This window comes from Pteronotus mesoamericanus, unplaced genomic scaffold, assembly GCF_021234165.1.
Source record: "Pteronotus mesoamericanus isolate MK-2021 breed Mesoamerican mustached bat unplaced genomic scaffold, CSHL_Meso_final contig_657, whole genome shotgun sequence".
In the NCBI taxonomy this organism is placed as follows: Eukaryota; Metazoa; Chordata; class Mammalia; order Chiroptera; family Mormoopidae; genus Pteronotus; species Pteronotus mesoamericanus.
Window position 1 is genome coordinate 6944561 of NW_026555229.1, and position 18560 is coordinate 6963120.

The window sequence follows — 18560 nt, forward strand, 5'->3', positions numbered from 1 at the left end:
TTAGGTTCTTTCTGCCATTTGGTCATACTTACAGAACTGCACGTACTACTAAATTGTAATTATTTCTTTATACACCTGCCTCCTTTCAAAAGCCCGTGAGCTTACATCTGTGCCTTGACAGGTCCACTGTCGGTCACAGTGTCTGAAACACAGCTGGACATACAACTAGACTACATTTCCCAGTCCCCTTTGCTGAGAGGTTATGTCCTGTGACTGAATTTTGACCAATGAAATATGAGTAGAAGTGATGGGTGCCTCCTCCAGAAAACTAAGATCTCCCTACAGAAATTTGGATACAGAGATCCACGGGCAGTAGAGTCACCAGATGGGGAAGTCTGAGTTCCTGAATGACCACCTGGAGTACAACCATCCAGTAATTTCTTTTGGTTTTGATCTATGACATGAGCAAGAAATAAATCCATTGTATTGAGTCACTGAGAGTTTGTTACACAGCAGGAAGCCTATCCTGACTAATACAAAGGAGCTCAGTCATGGTCTGTTGAATCAAATTGAAAGAAGAAAGACAATATAAAATGCAGAATCACCTGGATCCAATCAAGTCAGACATTACATGCCTACATGACTGAACTATTCCCAAAGCAAAGCCATCACCCTTCCTCCCCCTGCCCTTTCCACCAAATCACACATACAGTACTGAGAGTGCCAAGCATTCCCCAGGGTAAGACTGAAGAGGGTGGGGATTGAGGACTTGCCAGATGACCTGTAAAAGCCACCATAAACAAATGAGCCCCAGCCTGAGATCCTGTTCCACAAGTTTGCAGCAGGCACACAAAGACCAAGTTGAACTGTGGGGAGGGGCCAGCTTCTCCCCACATAGGCATGTACATCCCTGACATATGACCCTTTGAACTCACAGGAACCTTTCCAATGATGGGGGCCCACCATCTCTTTGAGGCGATGTACACCCCCCTTGACAACTTCTGAAAAGTACTGGAACAACGCTCCTCACGTAGTCCAAATTTGCCAGACCAAATTCCCATCTGATCACAAAGGGCTTTGGCCAAATAAGAGAAAGATCACATTTGCAGAGAAGGAAGAAAAAGAAGGGAATGGAGAAGGACTTCAACTGTACCTTTCCAATATCTATGGCCTCGCTACTCAAGGCATGATCCTGAGACTAGCCAAGTCATCACCTGAGAGCTTGATGGAAAAGCGAAATATCAAGCCCCATGCAGACCTGCTGGATCAGAATCTGCATTTTAACAACACTGCTAAGTAGCTGATGTGCACATTACAATCAGGAACGCTTCACTGTTTTTTGGCACAAGGATTCCATCCAATCTTTAACAAGTGTTCCCCAAAGTAAGGTGCGCCTAAAAGCAAAGATGGGCACACAGAGGGAGGATTGGGAGCTCAACAGTAGAACGTGCCCTTAGATTGGGAAAGGAGGACGCAGGTCTCTCATCCCATTCCCCTAGATGGTCGTCCCCCCTTATCCGCCCTTTCGCTTTTTACAGTTTCAGTTACCCCCCAGTCAACCTCAGCCCAAAATATTGAGTGGAAAATTCCAAAAATAAATGATTCATAAATTTTAAATGTGTGCCATTCCGAGGAACCTGATGAAATCCCTCACCATCCTCCCCTGTCCTGTCTGGGTGTGAATCTTCCCTTTGCCCAGTGTACCCACACTGTATGTTTCCCACCTGCTAGTCACTCAGGAGTCGTCTCAGTTATCAGATCAGTTATCAGAGAGAGAGAACATACACATAACCTTCATTATACATATTGTTGTGATTGTTCTATTTTCTTATTAGTTGTTGTTATTTTCCTACTGTGCCTAATTTATAAATTAAACTTTGTCACAGGTATACATGTATAGAGAAAAAACACAGCATATACAGGCTTCGGTACTATCCATGGTTTTAGTCATCTGCTGCGGGTCTTGGAATGGGACCACTGTACTCAATTCCAGCTGGCCATACATTCATTTATTCATTCAATAATTTCTTGAGCACCTGCTGTGTCAGGCACTGTTCTAGGCACTGGGAAAACAAGCTAATGGCAGGCAAGGTCCTGCTCTCCTAAAGCCCACACTCCAGCAGGAATGAAACAGTAAACAAGTAGACAAATAGTTAGATAAGATGATAGACTGCGTTAAGTATAGAAGACAACAGAATGTGATAATGTAACCAAGAGTGACACAGCTGTGGCAGGGGGACAGGGGACCTCTCTGTGGAAGCTCTGCAAAGGAAGCGGTCAAGGCCTCTCTGGGAGGGTGCACATGGGCTGAGGCTTGAGTGCCAGGAGTCAGCTGCTTGAAGACCTAGGGAAAGGGAGTTCCAGGCAGAGGGGACAGCAATGACAAAGGCCTCAAGGCAGCGCTGTGCTTGCTGTTCTGGGAACAGGCGGGTGTGTGGCGAGCTGAAAGCCAATGAAGGGCGGACGGCAGGAGACAAGCCTGGGAGGCTGGGCAGGGGCTGCCACACAGAGCCTGGGGCGGGGTAAGGAGCTGGGAGTTCATTCCAAAAAAGAAGTCTTTCAGAAAGGTTATAAACTGGGACGTGATGTGATCTGATTTGTTCTTTTAAAAGATCACTCTATTTGGTGGGAAGACAAGAGTGCGCGTGGGGAGATCCGTGAAGAAGCCATTCAATTGCCCAGTGGGAGGAAACAGGGCTGGACCAGGGTGGGGACAAGGCAAACAGAGAGGAGGCGGCGGATCCAGGCTACATTTTGAGGGAAGTCTGAGAGGACAAGCTGACTTGCTGTTGGGTTGGTATGGGGCATGACTGACCAGGAGTGGGGTGGTCCCAGCTGGGTTTGAATCCCTTTGGCACCTCAGCTGTTCGTAACAGCGGGCCCAGGCTGTCCACGGGCCCTGACCTGGCCTGATGGCATCAAGGGCCGATCTGCACACCCACTGCCTTAATGTCTTCCTTCCCACTTAGCCCACAGGAGTCTTTTCTTACAATGTCTCCTTTCACGAGGCCCCTTAGGCCAAGGACTTCCTAGTGTTTCCTCACATTTGCAGAAGGGGAGGACAAGGTGGGGCCCAGGTAGTAAAAGGGAAAAATCCCCAAAGCAAAAACTAAAACTCGAGCAGAGTTGCTGGAAATGGCGGGGGCTTATGAAGCAGCCCACGTAACAAGACAAGCCACCAGGGCCAGTCCCAGGCTTCCCAGGTTCTGTTGAAGCAGGCTTTCCTGGGGGGACAACTTGACTCCTTCCAGGGATCTAGGAAATAAAGCAGGAAAAATTCCCTGGCAGAGCCTGGTGTCCTCTAGCCACCCGGCGCCCAGCGAAGAGTTGCTTGTCCAGGTGGCAGCCCTGCTGACCCAGGTGACAGCTTCCTCTCGGCAACCTCCTAAACATGGCAGCTGCCCACCTAGGGCGAGGTGCAGGAGGAGGAGGAGGAAGTGCCAGGAGGAAAAGGGCTGGCTGCCTGAGGAAGGCCGGGGCGCTGGTACAGGCCTACCTCCCTCTCAGGCTCCGTCCTCCACCACGCGGCAGGGATGTCCCTGACCTTGGCTGTGCCCTCCCAAGTCCTGCCTCGCACCTTCACCCACACAGATCTCCCTGCCTGGACCACCTTCTCAGTCTACCCAAGCCCTTCTCCGAGATCTACATCCAGTCCCACCTTCTAACAAAACCCAAGGCAGGAAGGAGGGAACCCAGCATGTATCTGATACTTCCTCTATCTGCACCATGTTATTTCTTTTTTTTAAAAAAAGCATCTGAAGCCAAATGTGGCAAAATGTGAACATTTCTTAAATCTGAGGGGTAGGTCCACTGATGCCTGCTAGCATCCTTTCTATAGGATTGCAGTTTTTCACAACTAAAAATAAATATTGGGTTGACCAAAGAGTTTGTTTGGTTTTTTCTGTACTAGGGCTCCAGGGGTGCTTAACCGTCTTTATCATCATTCAAAACAATTTTGTTAGATTGTATTGTGACAGTTGTCATATCAGTGTGCATTTTTAAAAAAAACTTATCACAATTGGTGAATTTTCATGTAGTTATTTTAATATTGAATATGGAAGAAAATATGCGACATTTTCGGCATATCATGCTTTATTTTTTCAAGAAAGGTAAAAATGCAACTGAAACACACAAAAAAAGATTTGTGCAGTGTATGGAGAGGGTGTGAAGTTTTGTACAATGCTCCACGGGCGGGTAGACCAGTTGAAGTTGATAGCAATCAAATTGAAACATTAATTGACAACAATCAATGTTATACCACGTGGAGATAGCCCACATACTCAAAATATCCACATTAAAAAAGTTATCGGTTAAAATAAAAAAAGTGTCTTTTATTTTACAGAAAAAGCTAAATGGCCTTTTTGGCCAACCCAATAGAAAAGCAACGCTGACTGGCTGCAGAGAGGACACGCAGCTGGAAGGGGCCAGATGGAGCACCGGGGAGTCCTGGTAAGAACGCTGTGGGTGCAGGTGTAAAATCAAGGGGGCTTGGCCCGGGGGCAGAGAGGAGGGAGCCACAGGGGTGAGAGATGGTGCAGTGACTGAGAGAGGGGGCGGGGGAGGAGAAGGAGAGGAAGGGGTCTAGAGAGGAGCCGGGTTTAGAACATGCTCAGGAGCAAGCACATGTGTGACTTATAAGCAGAAAAGCCTTGACGAGTCAGCCTGCAGGTCAGCTCATGTTCCGTCTGTTTCCACTCCCTCAGCCTCACCCTGAACCAAGTGACTTGTCCATGGCAGGTGTTCAACAAACGTGGTCAGGTACTCATCTGCCCCCCACCCTCTAGCGGATGACAGAGGTTTGGCCAGAGAGAACTGCCCCTCACCGGGAGACGATGCCCAAGGGAGGGCAGAGCCCTGCCCCATGCCTATTCCTGACACCCTACCTGACCCAGACTGAAACAGCTGGTGGGGTATTTTGGGGGCCAGTGTGATCCTACGAAGGGCACTTCCTTTCCTGGGCAAATGCCCACTGCTCAGCTATTTCTAGCAGGGGACAGAGGCGGGGCAGGCAGGGCCACAGAGACACAGCTCGCATGGGGCATGGAGGGGTTAGGTGATGGGACAGATAGGACCCAGGAGACCCCCGGTCCAGCCAGAGATGGGGAAGAGGGGAAAGAGCAGCCGGAGAGGACAGCTCTCCGTGTGCCCAGCCCCACCCTCAAACACCCTGCGCCCTCCTCTCAGGGTGGCCTGGGTCGGGGCTGGGAGCACTGCCCACCCCCTGTGCCCCTCGGGCAGGGCACAGCATGGGCAGGGAAGTGAGACTGCAGTCGCCTCTCCCTGGGAGGTGAAACAGCCAATGGTTGGCCATTGTGAGTGTCTCTGGGAGACAGGGCAGACTTCCCATCGTGCTGCCACAACTGTCACCTGATTCCACAAGGAGTGCCTGCAGAGGAGCCCCTCTCAGAAAAAGGTTTACTTAGAGGCCCCGCACTCCCCTCGAAGGGGAAGCTTCCCCCAGCCCTCCATGGGGTGTTGCCTTGAGGGTGCAGACTTGCCAAGCCCCTCACTCAGGGAAGTCAGCAACCCCCACATCGACCAGGGCCAGGATCAAACCCGCCCTTCTCCCAGACTCCTGCTTGGTATATGGCAGCATCCAGTGGGGGGACACACAAGACAGACACAGAGACTGGCGAAGACGTATTTACCAGAAGCTGGGGAAAGGCCACAGGGACAGACAGCTGCTCCTAGAGATAGGCCTAGACTCAGAGAAAGAGACAAGTAGAGAAACTAGAGAGAGAAAGAGACAGAGAGAACACCACAGGGAGAGTCCAAGACCAAAAGGAGAGAAAGGAAATGAAACATCCTCTCAGAAAACGATGCTTTCTCTCTGTCTATGCCCAGTCCAACCCTCCGCAGCGAGGGCGGGGGTCTGGGCAGCATCCATCCCCAGCGGCCCATCCAGCCCCGCCTGCTCTGAAGCCTTCCTGGCAAGGGAGGGAAGGCACCCCTCTCTTCTCTGAGGTGCCAGGGCCTCCTGGGCCTCCTCTGTGGCGTTCTGGTTCATGCAGGGGCCACGTCCAACTTATGACTGGCAACAAGGGCCAAGAGAGATTTAGTGAGTGGATTCCAGAACCAGGCTGCCCGGTCTGGATTCTGCCCCCTCACTTGCTCCAGGGAAGGTGGTTCAGCAACTCCACCGTTCCGCACCTTGAACTTCACAGTCAAAACACCTAGGTGTCCTGGACTAGCCAGGTGTTCCAGCGGTACCCTGAAATACACAGAACAAAGGGCAGACTTCCACATTTTTGAGTCCTCTTACACGTGGAGATTTTGGGGTCCATCACTCCCATCTTGGTCCCGCCTCAATACTGAGAAGGACGAGGGGAAAAGGGGCACACACAGAGGGGTGGTCCCTCCACCCTCCCAGGGGGCCTTCTTCCTCGCAGTCTCCAAGATGAGGAGCAGAGCTCTGGGAATCTGAGGATAAACAGCCCGTCTCCTTGGGGAGCCAGACAGGCCAGCCTTCAGCACAGATGCCCCCTTGGGAGACCAGCGGGCACTGTCTCAGCGGGAAGAATGGCCGCTTGTTGTGCGCAGAACCATCCTCTCTGCAGGCATCTCAACTCCAGCCCATACACCAGCCTCATGCTTCCTGTTTGGTTTGGGTGTGTTTTTTTTTTTTAAGGTATATCTGAATGTGGTCCATTTAGCCCCAGGGACCCCCCCACCCCAGCCCCATTCCTAGCCTCCTCCCCAGCCCCCCACCAGCACTGAGCTCAGACTTCCAGCGTAGCTGAACTGGCCACTTTGTTCTGCTGGGCACCAGATAAACGCTCCATAATTAGCAGACGGAGCCAAACCCTGGCCTGCGTTTCAGGCTGTCTCCTGGCCAGCCCCAGAGCCTTTATTTACTATGGCTCAGGGGTGCCTAAGACCCGTTCATGGCTGGGACAATGTCCTTCTAGTCCAGGCTGAAAAGAATAGTTGCACAGGGGACCACCTGGAGCCCCTGTCCCCTCCAGAGGGGCCAGAAGCAACAATGGGAATGGCCACCATCCTAACAATGCACCCCCGCTGTTCCGGGTTCAGTAGGGAAGGTAGCTGAGCCTTATCTCCTGGAAATCTCACAGCCACTCTCAGCAGCTGCTGCAGTTAGAGCCATCTCCCAGACCAGAAGACTGAGGCTCTGAGAGGGTAGGTAATTGTCCAGGGTCACACAGCTGGTAAGAGGTGGGGCCAAGGCACACACCCACAGAAGCCTGTCTGGTGGAGCCCGGGCTTCCCACCACTATGAGACACTGCCCCGCTCAGAAATTTGGGAATTTGGCACTAGAAATGCCACAAGCTCTTCAGAGAGCCTGCTGTCACCCAACTGTGGGCGTCTCGGGGAAATCTAAAATCTTTCTTCCTTGGCTCCACCTGAAATCAGGCTCTGAAGGCAACAGTGCCAGCTCTCCAACAACTCCTACAATGACCCGGGCTGAGGGAACACCCTGAGACGCAGGGGTCGCAGCCCTGATAATCACCTGGGGGCTGAGATCCGGGGGGCGGCAGGCAGCTGGTGAAGGGAATCATTGCAGATGGCATCTCTGGGTCACCTGGCTGGCGGCAGTGCCCCTGCCAGAGGGAACATCAAACCTTTCCCGCAAACGAGCCACAGCCGACTCCCACAGCTCACCCTGGCTGTCCCACAAGCCTAGTTCCCTAAGAGTCCAAGCTGAACCAACTGTTGTGGTCCTCAGGGAAGGTAACACAAGGACACCAAGACTGCCAGGCCCTAGATCCCAGAGCTGCCTCTACAAGCCGGCTAAGATGCCCCCGGCACGCAGAGGTCTGCACCTTGGGCGGCTCACCCATTCTGTGCCTTCTCCCTGATTCTCCACCAGCTGGCAGCTCCAGCTCAGGCCAAGGCTGCCAGCCTGGCTTTTCCACCCCAAGAAACGACCCTGACTTTTCCTCTCAGGGTCTCCAGTACCAAACCCGGTGCCAGGCACTTAGCTGGCACTCTTCCAAAACGGCTTGACATTCCTTTCTTCTGTAAGGAGTGACTTAGTCGCAGCTGATGGCTTCACAGAACGTACTGTGTACACACACACACGCCTCACTCACCTGGCCACCACCAAAGGCACTCCTTCCTTCCATTCTCCAGTCTGGAGGAGGACACTGTCCCCCACCCACTTTCTGGCCAGCTTTCCTGTTGGTTATCCAGAGAAAAGTAGATTTGGGCCCAGACGGGGCAGAGCTAACCAGGGACCAGAGAAGGGAGGTGACAGAAGCAGCAACTGCTCTGCAGGGCCTCCCAGACGTAACACTCAAACACACCCTGACGTGACATCCTTATGCTGGGAAAACAAGGTGTGCAGCTCCGGGTGGTCATGCAGGTGGTGTGGCCTGACTCAGACGTTGCCTCTGGCAGAGCTCGGGTTTATTATCCAACGAGAGAGGCGGGCGGTGGAGGGCAGGGCACGTGGGCCAAGTTCCAGGAAGCAGCCGGTCCTGTGAAAGAGCTGCCGTCCGACCTTTCCAGGAGCTGGAGAGAAATCTTCTGCTCTCTGCGCAGGTATCTTCTCTCCAGGGGGGGTGAATGACTCCTCCTACCCACTCAGGAACTCCCTCGGTAATGCTTCCTGCCCTCCTCAGCCAAAAACAGAAAGACGGCTTTAGGATGGGAGGCTAGAACTCCAGACTGGAATGAACTAGAAGCTAGGCTGCCTGAGTTCCAGTGCTGCTGTCACTTGCTTGCCCTGTAACTTGGACAAATCACTTCTCCTCTTAGGGCCTCATTTCCTCCTCTGTCAAATAAAGGAAATGAACTACATCAGAGGGTGGACAATAAGTGTCATCTCAAGGTGCCATTGCCAATTGATAGGTAGTGTCTTCCTGGAGATACTGTTAATTAGTTTTGTGTTTTTAGAAAGATTCTGAGGCCATGTCTGGGCTCATGATGGATGAACAATGTCTGCCATGAGCACAGGATGGGAACATGCCATGATCAGTCAATGATGTCTGTTGTGGGCATGAGCCTGGAGAGTGGTAGCATGATACCCGATACTTACCACTCTGCTCGATAACCTTGAAGAGTCTTCTGGTTGTAAACTTACAATTCCACCCCGGATTCCCCAGTGGATATGGTTAATGCTGGCTGGGAAGCGTGTACCTCCCATGCTGTGATATTTGCACACAGCTGATTTCTTTCCCTGAAGTGATGCTTTTATCAGCCCTACAGGACAGTCACTGGGGGAGCAGGCAGCCCCCAAGGTCCCCACGCCCATGCTCAAAAGGCTTCACCCAGAGCCCAGAGCCCATGAGCAGTGCCAAGCTTTAATACCCAGAAGACGTTCTCTTCTCACTTTCCGACAAAGGAGTTTCCCTGTCCTGGTCCCAGGGAGAGGCTGAGTGACCAGCAAAGGGCCGAGCTGGCTCCTGACTTCCTAGTACACAAGGAGGGGTCTCACCTGACAGGGCTTTATGTCACTTAGAACTCCTTCTCTAGAGGCATATGCCTGGAACACCTACAGACCATTGGCCATAAGCACAGGTACCTAAAAAGGTGCTCACAGGTCAAGAACTCATCTGCACAGGAAAATATTAATTTGTGGGCTGAGTGTCTGGCAAGCTTCTCTGCTCTCTCTGCATCCTTAGGCTCTGCCTGGTGGAAAGTTCTCCTCATAGCAGCCCCCCGTCTCTGCTGGAGGTGGTTCTGGGGACCTGCCCCCTTCTCTGGGGCTTATTTCCCTTAACGCGCAGATAAGTGGAGGCCCTCCCCAGCATGTTCTGCCAACAGCCACCGCCCCTCCACCGGTTCTGGACCTGCAAGGCTCCTCGTGTACGACGTTGTGCCACCCACAGGGTTGGGGAAACTGCACAAAACGAGGTCACCATGCAAACTCTGTGCACACTCCACCTGCTTGGACAAGGGGAAACACAACTTGGAGTGCACTCTAGCCACACACCAAGCAACTCCAGGATTCCAACTCAGTGCTGAGCTGCCTTCCATCCTGAGTGGGCGGGAGGTACCATTTCACCAGGCCCTCCCTTCCCAACGCTCCCCGGAGAACAGGCACCTCGCAGTCCTCCCCCCTCCCTCGTCCATCTCTGCACAGAACCTACCAGAGGGGAAATCAGGACACAAGAGGAAGCTGGAGTTCACCTTTGGGCCACATGGGCCAGATGAAAGGAAGTGGCTGAGACACAAGGTGGCTTCCAAGGGCAGGGGAAACCAGCCACAGAATTTCCAGGAGCCACTGGAATGCCCACAGGGCTCCCCTGGAATCCCCCTCTGCTCCATCAGGGACCTGAATGGTGCCTCTTTCCAAGAGCAAGGAAACACTGTCAACCCATAATTACTTTTTAAAAAGCAGAGTTTTCCTCACAGTGTTGCTGGGAGAAAGGTGAGTTGATGATTTTACACTTTGGAGGTGAAAGTATTATCTAGAAAACCCTTAACACCAGCACCTGCCTCCCACACCTGGAGGAGACTGAGCTAAGTGGGGAGAGCGAAGTCTGTATAAATGAGGCACAGGAAGAAGCCTCAGCCTCCAGATGGAGCGGCGATGTCCAGCTATCTTCTCTCGGAGTTAAGTTTCTAAAGGTCTAACTGGTGAGGTTTCAGCTTCCCTGGCTAGTCCATGCCAGTCACGATTCTAAGGACTTTATATGGGTTGTCTCATTTTATTCTTAACCTACTTTGAAGAGCTTCTCTGGTTGTAAAACTTACCATGAGGCAGGTTTTTTATTATCCTCATAATACAGATGAGAAAACCGAAGTGCAGAGAAGTTCAAGAACTCACACAGGCAATACACTTAGGAAGTGCAGAGGCTGGTCTAGGAACCCCACCATCTTGGCCCTGGGGTACCCGGCCCTGGAGTACCTGCCCTTAAGCACTGCACTCGACGGCCATGCAACTCAGTGTGCTTTGTCATGGAGCAAGAACCACTGCCCAGCACACGGCTCATGTGTTTTGTGCAATATTTGAATACTGGATTCCAGGTCTGACAAGATACTATGGACAGGCCCTTGGGGTTTGCTATTTGCCATAATGAGTTCTAACCAATTATACTCCATAGGCATGACCTAGAATGACGGTTGAGGAAATACGAAGCAATGTAATTTTAGTAATCATTTTCATTTTTTTTCTCTTGTTAGGTATGTTTTTAATGTTTTTTTTTTAACCTGCGTGTTTTCTGTCCTGTTACACGGTAACGACTGTGAGAGACGCATTTTATTTTAGACCTCCCACTTTCCCTGCCTCCCTCATAGGTGTCTTTTTAATTTTTAAATATTAATGTTGCAAATTATATATCAATTTCTGCTTCTTAAAAAAACACATTACAAGTAAGGCTGAACTTCCTCTCTGACTGAGTCCCTTCTCCCACTAATGCCCCCAAAGCACTTCCAGAGAGAACTCTATTACCAATTTGGAGGGCATCCTTCCAGAGTTTTAAAAATAGTCATATACTGTATATGTACTTGCAAAAGATATCTCTTTTTGTTCTTCTGCATAATTGATGTCATATTATAAATACTGTTTTGAAAGTTGCATTAGGCATTCATTAACATTTCTTGGAGATCCATCCAGAAAATTGAGATCAATCTCATTTGGTTTGACCATTGTACAAAGTGATATGGGAATACCCCAGTTTACTTAGCAGTCCTCTATGGCTGGTCACTGAAGCTGTTTCCCATTTTCGCCATGGCAAACAACATGGCTTTATGTGCCTTCAGGGGACTGGTGACTGGCCTCAGTCAAGGTCAAAATTCGCCCCTGTCCAGGGTGAGCAATCAAAATGACCCACAACTCACCACATTGCTAGAGCTAGAGCCGCCACACCAAGTACCATAAAGTCTCCAGAATGCCTGGTACAAAACTGTTCTTCAAACTTGGCAAGTACCTCCCAAGGCTTTGGTCCCCATTGACGCCATTAGTCTAGTGTCAATGATCTCAAACAACACAGAGCTTGCCTTGATGATTAAAAGGCAGAGCCTATAGGAGAGACACGCCCCCTCCCACTCATTTTCCACAACCAGGTGGGTCCCTGGCACACTCTAGGATCCCCCTAGTCTGACCTCAGCTGATGTTTGCTCTGGACATCAAACCAAATTAAAGCATGTATAAGTTTGATGAACAGAAAAATTAACACAGATGTTTACCTGCAAAGTGAAGGACTTGGGATAGAACGCTTCTAACTCTAAAAATGCAGTAATCCTATAACTCTCCATAAATGACATCATAACATGTCCATGCAAACATACCAATCCATTTCAAAGCCAGTTATTGGCGACTGGGGATTATACTTGGTTTGTCCGTCATCAGCCTAGTTATTAGAGAGCTGGAAAGGGAGCATGACCCTCTGTGGGGTAAGTGGGTGGAGCGTCTGGAGAGATGAATAAGGAAGAGAGAGAAAAGCTCTCAGAATAGGTTAAGTTCTTTAGAGCAAATAGGCAAACCCGAACAACCTTCTTGACTCCATCTTCTAAGCAGCATGGGAGGAGCTCAAGGGCCTCTCCCGCCTCTGATCAAATATTGACCCTGTGCACTGCCTGGCCAGAGTTCAGACTAAAGGGCCAGCAGCACCATGGAGCCAATGTTTGCAGAGTAATTACTGTTGCAGTAATTGCCTTGTAGGTCAGATTGTGAAACAACCTTCGATGGAACCTTCCGCCCTTCCTCGGTGGGGCCAGGCCTTGGGGGAGATACTTAACAGTGAAGGAGCTGTGCAAGGAAATTTAGAGAGGCTGGAAATGTGGTCCAGCTGCCAGTGAGAAGGCAACTTAAGAGCATCCGTGGCCCTTCACCCTCCTCCTTCTCTCCTTAACTGCTCTTCCAAGGAATCTCAGCTCTTTATAACCAAACAGGACTCAACATCGGGCCTTGTCCTGGCCAGCTCCCTCTAGGACAGGTCTCTTTCCTGGTCAGATAGGGCTGAGTGGTGCATTGTTTTTAGAAGAAACCAATTTCCACTTGAAGACCAAGAGCCTCTCTTCTCCCTGTCCCCAACTTGACATCTAAAATGCCCTTAGGAGCCCTCTCTATAACTGACCTGGTTTTTAAAAGAGATGTTTGGGACACTGTTGAATTTGAATTGCTCTGTCAATGGGACAGTTCATGATGGAACTTTGTGCCCCTCTTCCTGCTGGGGCCCTGGAAAATTTTAGAGAGACTAGGGAAGGACTAGGAGGCAGCAGAGTGCTCTGGAGTGAACACAGGCCAGACCAAGCCTGTGTGTGTCCCCGGTGGTCTGAAGCAGCACAGTCCCACACAACTTCTGGGATGAGAGAAATGTCCTGTATCTTCTCAGTACTTAGCCACTAATCACTGTGGCTATGGAACACTTGCAATGTAACAGGTATGACCAAGAAATTAAATTTATTTTTAAAAATTGATTAAACTTAATTTTAAAATTTTCATCTTTAAGGTTTTTAATTAATTTAAATAAATTTAAACTCGAATAGCCGCATGTAGCTGCATCCGAGAAACAGATCTGAAGCCTCCCGGTGGGCAGGGAGAGGGGCTGGGTTCAATGAGCAGCCCTTTGTGTGTGGAAGAGACAGAATCACTAAGACAAAAGGCTCAAGGCAGAAGGTGCGGGGAGAGAAGAAGGTTTGGGACCGAGTGGAGGGTCTTACCTTATTAGAAAGTCTTATCCTGGTGCTCATGGAAGGATTTCAGGGGGGTATGAAAGACCAAAAAGGCTATTAGAATTGTGTATGTACACTTATGCATTTGTCTGGGGAAAAAGTTTTGCTTTCATTAGAAGCAAGAATGCATCCCTGATCCCCAAAATAAAATAAGATATAATAACTCATTGATCCATCAGATAAAACGACCTTCTTCAGGGAAGCCTGCCCTAATCCCAAAGGGTAAGTTTTCCCTATAACATGTCTATGGGACCTTTCTTTGTAGCATTTGGAATAGTATAAATGAACATATATGCATTTGAACAAAAACCTGTCTTCCCTCACTAAGCTCTAAGTTCCATAAAGGCAGTAACCTGATCTGCTTTTACTCATCAATAAATCTCCAAAGCCTACCGCACTGCCTGGGACATATAAGGCAGACTCAAGATTGGACAGACTGAAGGTAGCTGGATGAATGGACACACAAAAGAAAGCAGACATAAATGAATAAAAAAACTTAGAAACAAATTAGGGACATACTTTACCCTGATAACTGTAAGTCTCAAAAACAACCAAATTCTCCATAAACCGGATAGAGGTTGTGTGGCTGTATCACTCTCGGCTGCTGTCACCAATCAAAACCACACCGGCATCTTCTTCATTCCCCCTCCCAAGAATGCTCTTTCCTTCCTCTTCATCCCACAGCATGTTGCTAAAATCTCAATCCAGTATTTATTTCATCTACAGTGGACTCAAAATCTACAGTTGCTTAAAATCTACTTTCCCCACAAGATATGGACACCTACAGGAAGGGACCTTGCGCTTCTCAGCGGAGTGTTCCCCAGCCTCTACCACCTCTGCCCTGCAAAAGTGAGAACATGGTGGAGGCCTTAGCATGGGCCAGTCCGCTCCTCCCCTGAGCCAGCCTGGCTCATTCATCTTTGCACTTCCAGCCTCGCCACTCACAGCCACAGCAAGGCTGCCAGGTTTAGCAAGCGAAAACACAGGACACACAATAAAATGTGAATCTCAGATAAACAATGAAGAACCTCTTTAGTAAGTACGTCCCATGCAATATTGGGGGCATACTTATACTAAAAAAAAAGTTATTCATTGTTTATCTAAAATTCAAAATTAACTGAACATCTCATATTTATCTGGTGACCCTCATCACCAGATGAAAAAGAGTGGGGAGGGAGTAGACAGGGAATCCCAAGATAGTCTTCCCTGCACAGCCCGAAGGCTTCAGGCAAGTGTAGAATGGGCAGTTAACAGGTCACCTGTGGTTTCTCTCCCCTACACCACGGACAGCTCTCTAATGTTTCATCAGAGTTCGAAGTTCCCTGTCGGGGACTCATGAGTGCCACGGGTCACATCAAAGAGACACTGACTCTCCTGGAAGCTCGTCCTCCCCCTCTTGCCTCCCTGCTGCCTGCCGCCCCTGCAGCACTGGTTGCCCGGGCGTGTGCCTGAGATTTTTCATTCCCTTGGATCTCCCGAGAGCACCACATGCAGAGCAGGTAAATCCTGGCAGAAGCTTTGAAAATGATAACCCAGAGTGATGCTCAGCTTCAAATCTTAGTTTGCACATAGGCTGGGACAGGGGGCCTGTGCTGATGTGGACGCTGCAGTGGAGAGAGATGGAAAAACCAAGCTCTGTGACAGCATCCTTCAAATGCTTCCTGGCGGTGGGGTGCAAAGGGCAGGGCCTGGCTGTCCATCCGCAGGCCTGCCGCACAGAGGGGAAAGGACAGTGGAGGTACCTGTGCCACTCCAAGTGGAGCTGGATCTGCACACATGCTTGGCCCTCAGCCTCATGCCAGAGGAGGTTGGGCCACTTAGAGTCACTTTGCCCACGATTCCCAGGTTACATTAGAAAGCTGGGAGTCCAGGGCCTCCTCATGGTACCCTCACCTCCACCAGCAGCAAAAGATACTGTTTGAAGAAGGAGAAATAAGAGAGGCAAGGGTGGGGAAGCCCATGCTGGGGACAGAGAAAACAACTTGTAGGAGGAAGGGGACCTCGGGGTCCCTCAAAAGGGGTATCCAGGTCCACTGCGACAATCTGAATACTGTGTATAAACCCCCAAATGGTACATGTGACTGTGTGGTTAATGATCGGAGCTGGTTCAGCTCAGTGGTTCTTCACTGGGAGTTCACAGGGAGGTCTGTGAACACCTGATGTTGTAAGTAAAATTGTACATACATGCTCTTTTTCTTGGGAGATGCACCAGAGTCACAAAGAGATCTGTGGTCCCCAGAGGGCCCAGAACCATGAGTTGGTAAAGCCAGCTTAGCAGCTTCCTCTAGACTGACTTACTCAGCGCAGGACTTGCAGGCCTCCAAGGTAGGGCTCTGCCAAAAATGGGAGGGTCAACATGGTTCTGAGAACAGCCACCTGTGGGCCACACCCTCACTCCCAACACACTCCCACCCGCCCCAGTGGCAAGCTCCAGAGGGAGCCTGTGGCTTACAGGACTCTGGTCGCTCTGGCACAGAGCAGCCGCTCGGCACAGATGGAAGCTGAGCCAGGGAAACAAGAAAGCAATGCCATGTGAGGAGGCACTAGGCCTCAGACCCACTCAACTGCAGCCCAGCATCCTTGTCACCTGCTAATACCACTAAACAACCTAAAGGGTGCTCACTATAGACTACCACGAGTCAGGAAAAATGTGGATTCATTCATTTAATCCTCACACAACCCTACTGGGTGGGTACTATTTGAATCTTCATTCTGCAGAGGAGAAAGTAGAGCCTAGAGAAGTTATGGAAACTGTCTAGAGTTACACGGTGACTCAACCAGTGACCAGTCACAGGCCATGTATTCCCAGTACCTAAGCTCTAAGCCACTCTCTCACACGGCCTCTCAGAAAGCTGTGGTCCGAAAGCCACCAGTGGCCAGAAACAGAACAATGCCATGTGCTCTTCCTCTACAGGGGCTGCCATGTTAAAATCAGTGACCCTGATGAATAAGAAAGGCTTTCTGAAGTGCATGCCACTAAGTCATCATGCCCTGAGTTTTGTAAAATGGGCTCACAAAGATGCTACGCTTGACTCACAGGTTAAATTCTGAAAAACCATCCCAAGCCCTTTCCCAACTGTGCCTACAGGGCGGCGATGGTGCACACGTGCAGGCCTGGCCATGCTCATGGCTAGGGCCAGCATGTCACACAAGCCACTCTGTGCTATGTGTCTCCTCCTGACACACAGGAAACAAGCCTTCCAGGCAAGGGAGAAGTGGGGGCAGTAGCATTCCTTTCTTGTGAGATTCAGTAACTAGGAAGGGGGTGGGGGAACAGAATAGAAAGGGGGGAAGAAAAGTTCTGATTTGAGAGTTTCTGCTGCCTCTCAGACCCCATCTGGCTCATCAATGAGTCCTTTCAGGGTTCCCTCTCCCCAACTGAGTTATCATTTCCTGTCCAGCACACTACACCCATTGATGGGGTATCAGCAAATCCCACCCGTTTATGCCGGAAAGACCCAAGGAGATTGGACAGGAATTGAGGGGGGAAGAGGAAGAAGACAGGAGGGTAAGGAGTGGCTTTCAATCCACATTCAATGGGATATTCAATCCCATATTGTTGGATTAAGAGAGGATTTGTAATACAGGAAGCTAGCTCACCTCACAGGTAACATGATAAGGACAATGGGATAAAATCAGGTACTTTGGGGCAAATATGCAGGCCTGGCCTCTCCAAGGTGACTCACTGCCAAAGGTCTGCAAAGGAAGGAATGGGCCTTGGTTGTGAGGGCCAGGGGTGGGTGTCTCTTCTTTGTGTTTTTATTGACCTAAACTAGGCTCAGAGCCCTGAGGAAGAATCTAGAATTTCTCTGCTTTCCTATACCAGAAAGGGTGGCTGCCTAACTCACAGCGATTCTAGCTTGTCTGGTGCCTGCCCCATACGTGGGGGTGGGCGCCCTTAGTGGCCATGTCTGCGCTACAAGACCCTCTACCCCAGCCACACTAATTGGTCCAGAAAGGGCACCTGACCACGTCGAGTCAATCAGATTCTTCCCTGGGAATTTTCAATTTGGAAGTGGCAGACAGTCAGTCTCTGCTATTGGGAACCACAGATATGAAATTCAGGAGCTGTTAACAGCCAAGTTCCTCAGGATATGAGGTAATGAAAGCTAAAGACAGTGCCCAGAGAGAAGCAGAGATAAGACAGAGGGAGAGTACCCCTGGTTTTAGGTGTTTCTGGAGCTACTTTCTCACAGCCCCTTTTCACCATCTGGTCGACTACATGAGCTTCTCCGGTAGATCCTTCCAAGCAAGTCTCCTTTTTGTCTGTAAAACTATCACTTGTAACCCAAAGAGGCCCAACCTGATTACTTGCCATCAATAGAGGTGTTTGCAATGGAGCTGTGGGATTCATATCTCCATGTGAATATGCCTGTGTATATGAAAGAGACACACATACTGTCTACATGTACAAACAGGGCGGCAAGAGCCTTATTTGGTTAGACAGACACAGCGGTATGCCCAGTTTGTGTGTGTAGTTCAAGAAATTGCTTATTTTGTTTCATTGTTTTCTGTATGTTTGCTTTTCTTTGCCTGCAATGATGTGGTGGCTTGTGCCTCACCCTGGATGTTTAGAGACATGTCTGCTCATGCACATGGCACCCGCAGCCATCTTCCTGCCTCTCCACCCTGTTTTCCTACCGGCCAGGCTAGGAGGGTGACAAAGCATGACTGTTAAGACGATCGGAAGGAGCCAAAAGAGCCCCAAGTGTTTGTCTGCAGTGCCCTAAACTGAGCCAAGCCCAGCTTGACCATCCAAGTTCCCTCATCTGTCCCTCTACTCTGACCTAGACTCTGGCCCTGCGAGCTCCGTGGGAGTTCTCCGAGTGAGTGGGAACATGAGGGAGGCCAGCCCAGCAGAGACTAGGACCACAAGTTGCACTGGGCACCATTTGAGCTCAGACCAACTCACCTGCAGGTCAAAGAACTTGCTGTACCTCCGGTAGATGGTCTGGGACGTGGAGTCAGACCAGGTCACGTTGATGATGTATACCTATGGGATAAAAGTAAGAGTGGTGAGTGGATGACCAAGGCTGGG

The 18560-nt window shown here is 50.1% G+C and overlaps 1 protein-coding gene across 2 annotated transcripts in view; it reads right to left on the reverse strand.

Moving 5' to 3' along the window:
* SH3PXD2A (SH3 and PX domains 2A) overlaps positions 1-18560 on the reverse strand; it is a 217733-nt gene that overhangs the window by 151534 nt on the left and 47639 nt on the right. For both annotated transcript variants that reach the window (XM_054581459.1, XM_054581458.1), the window contains exon 2: positions 18435-18515. In XM_054581459.1, coding sequence (XP_054437434.1) covers positions 18435-18515 — 81 coding nt within the window. The remainder of the gene's footprint in view (positions 1-18434; positions 18516-18560) is intronic.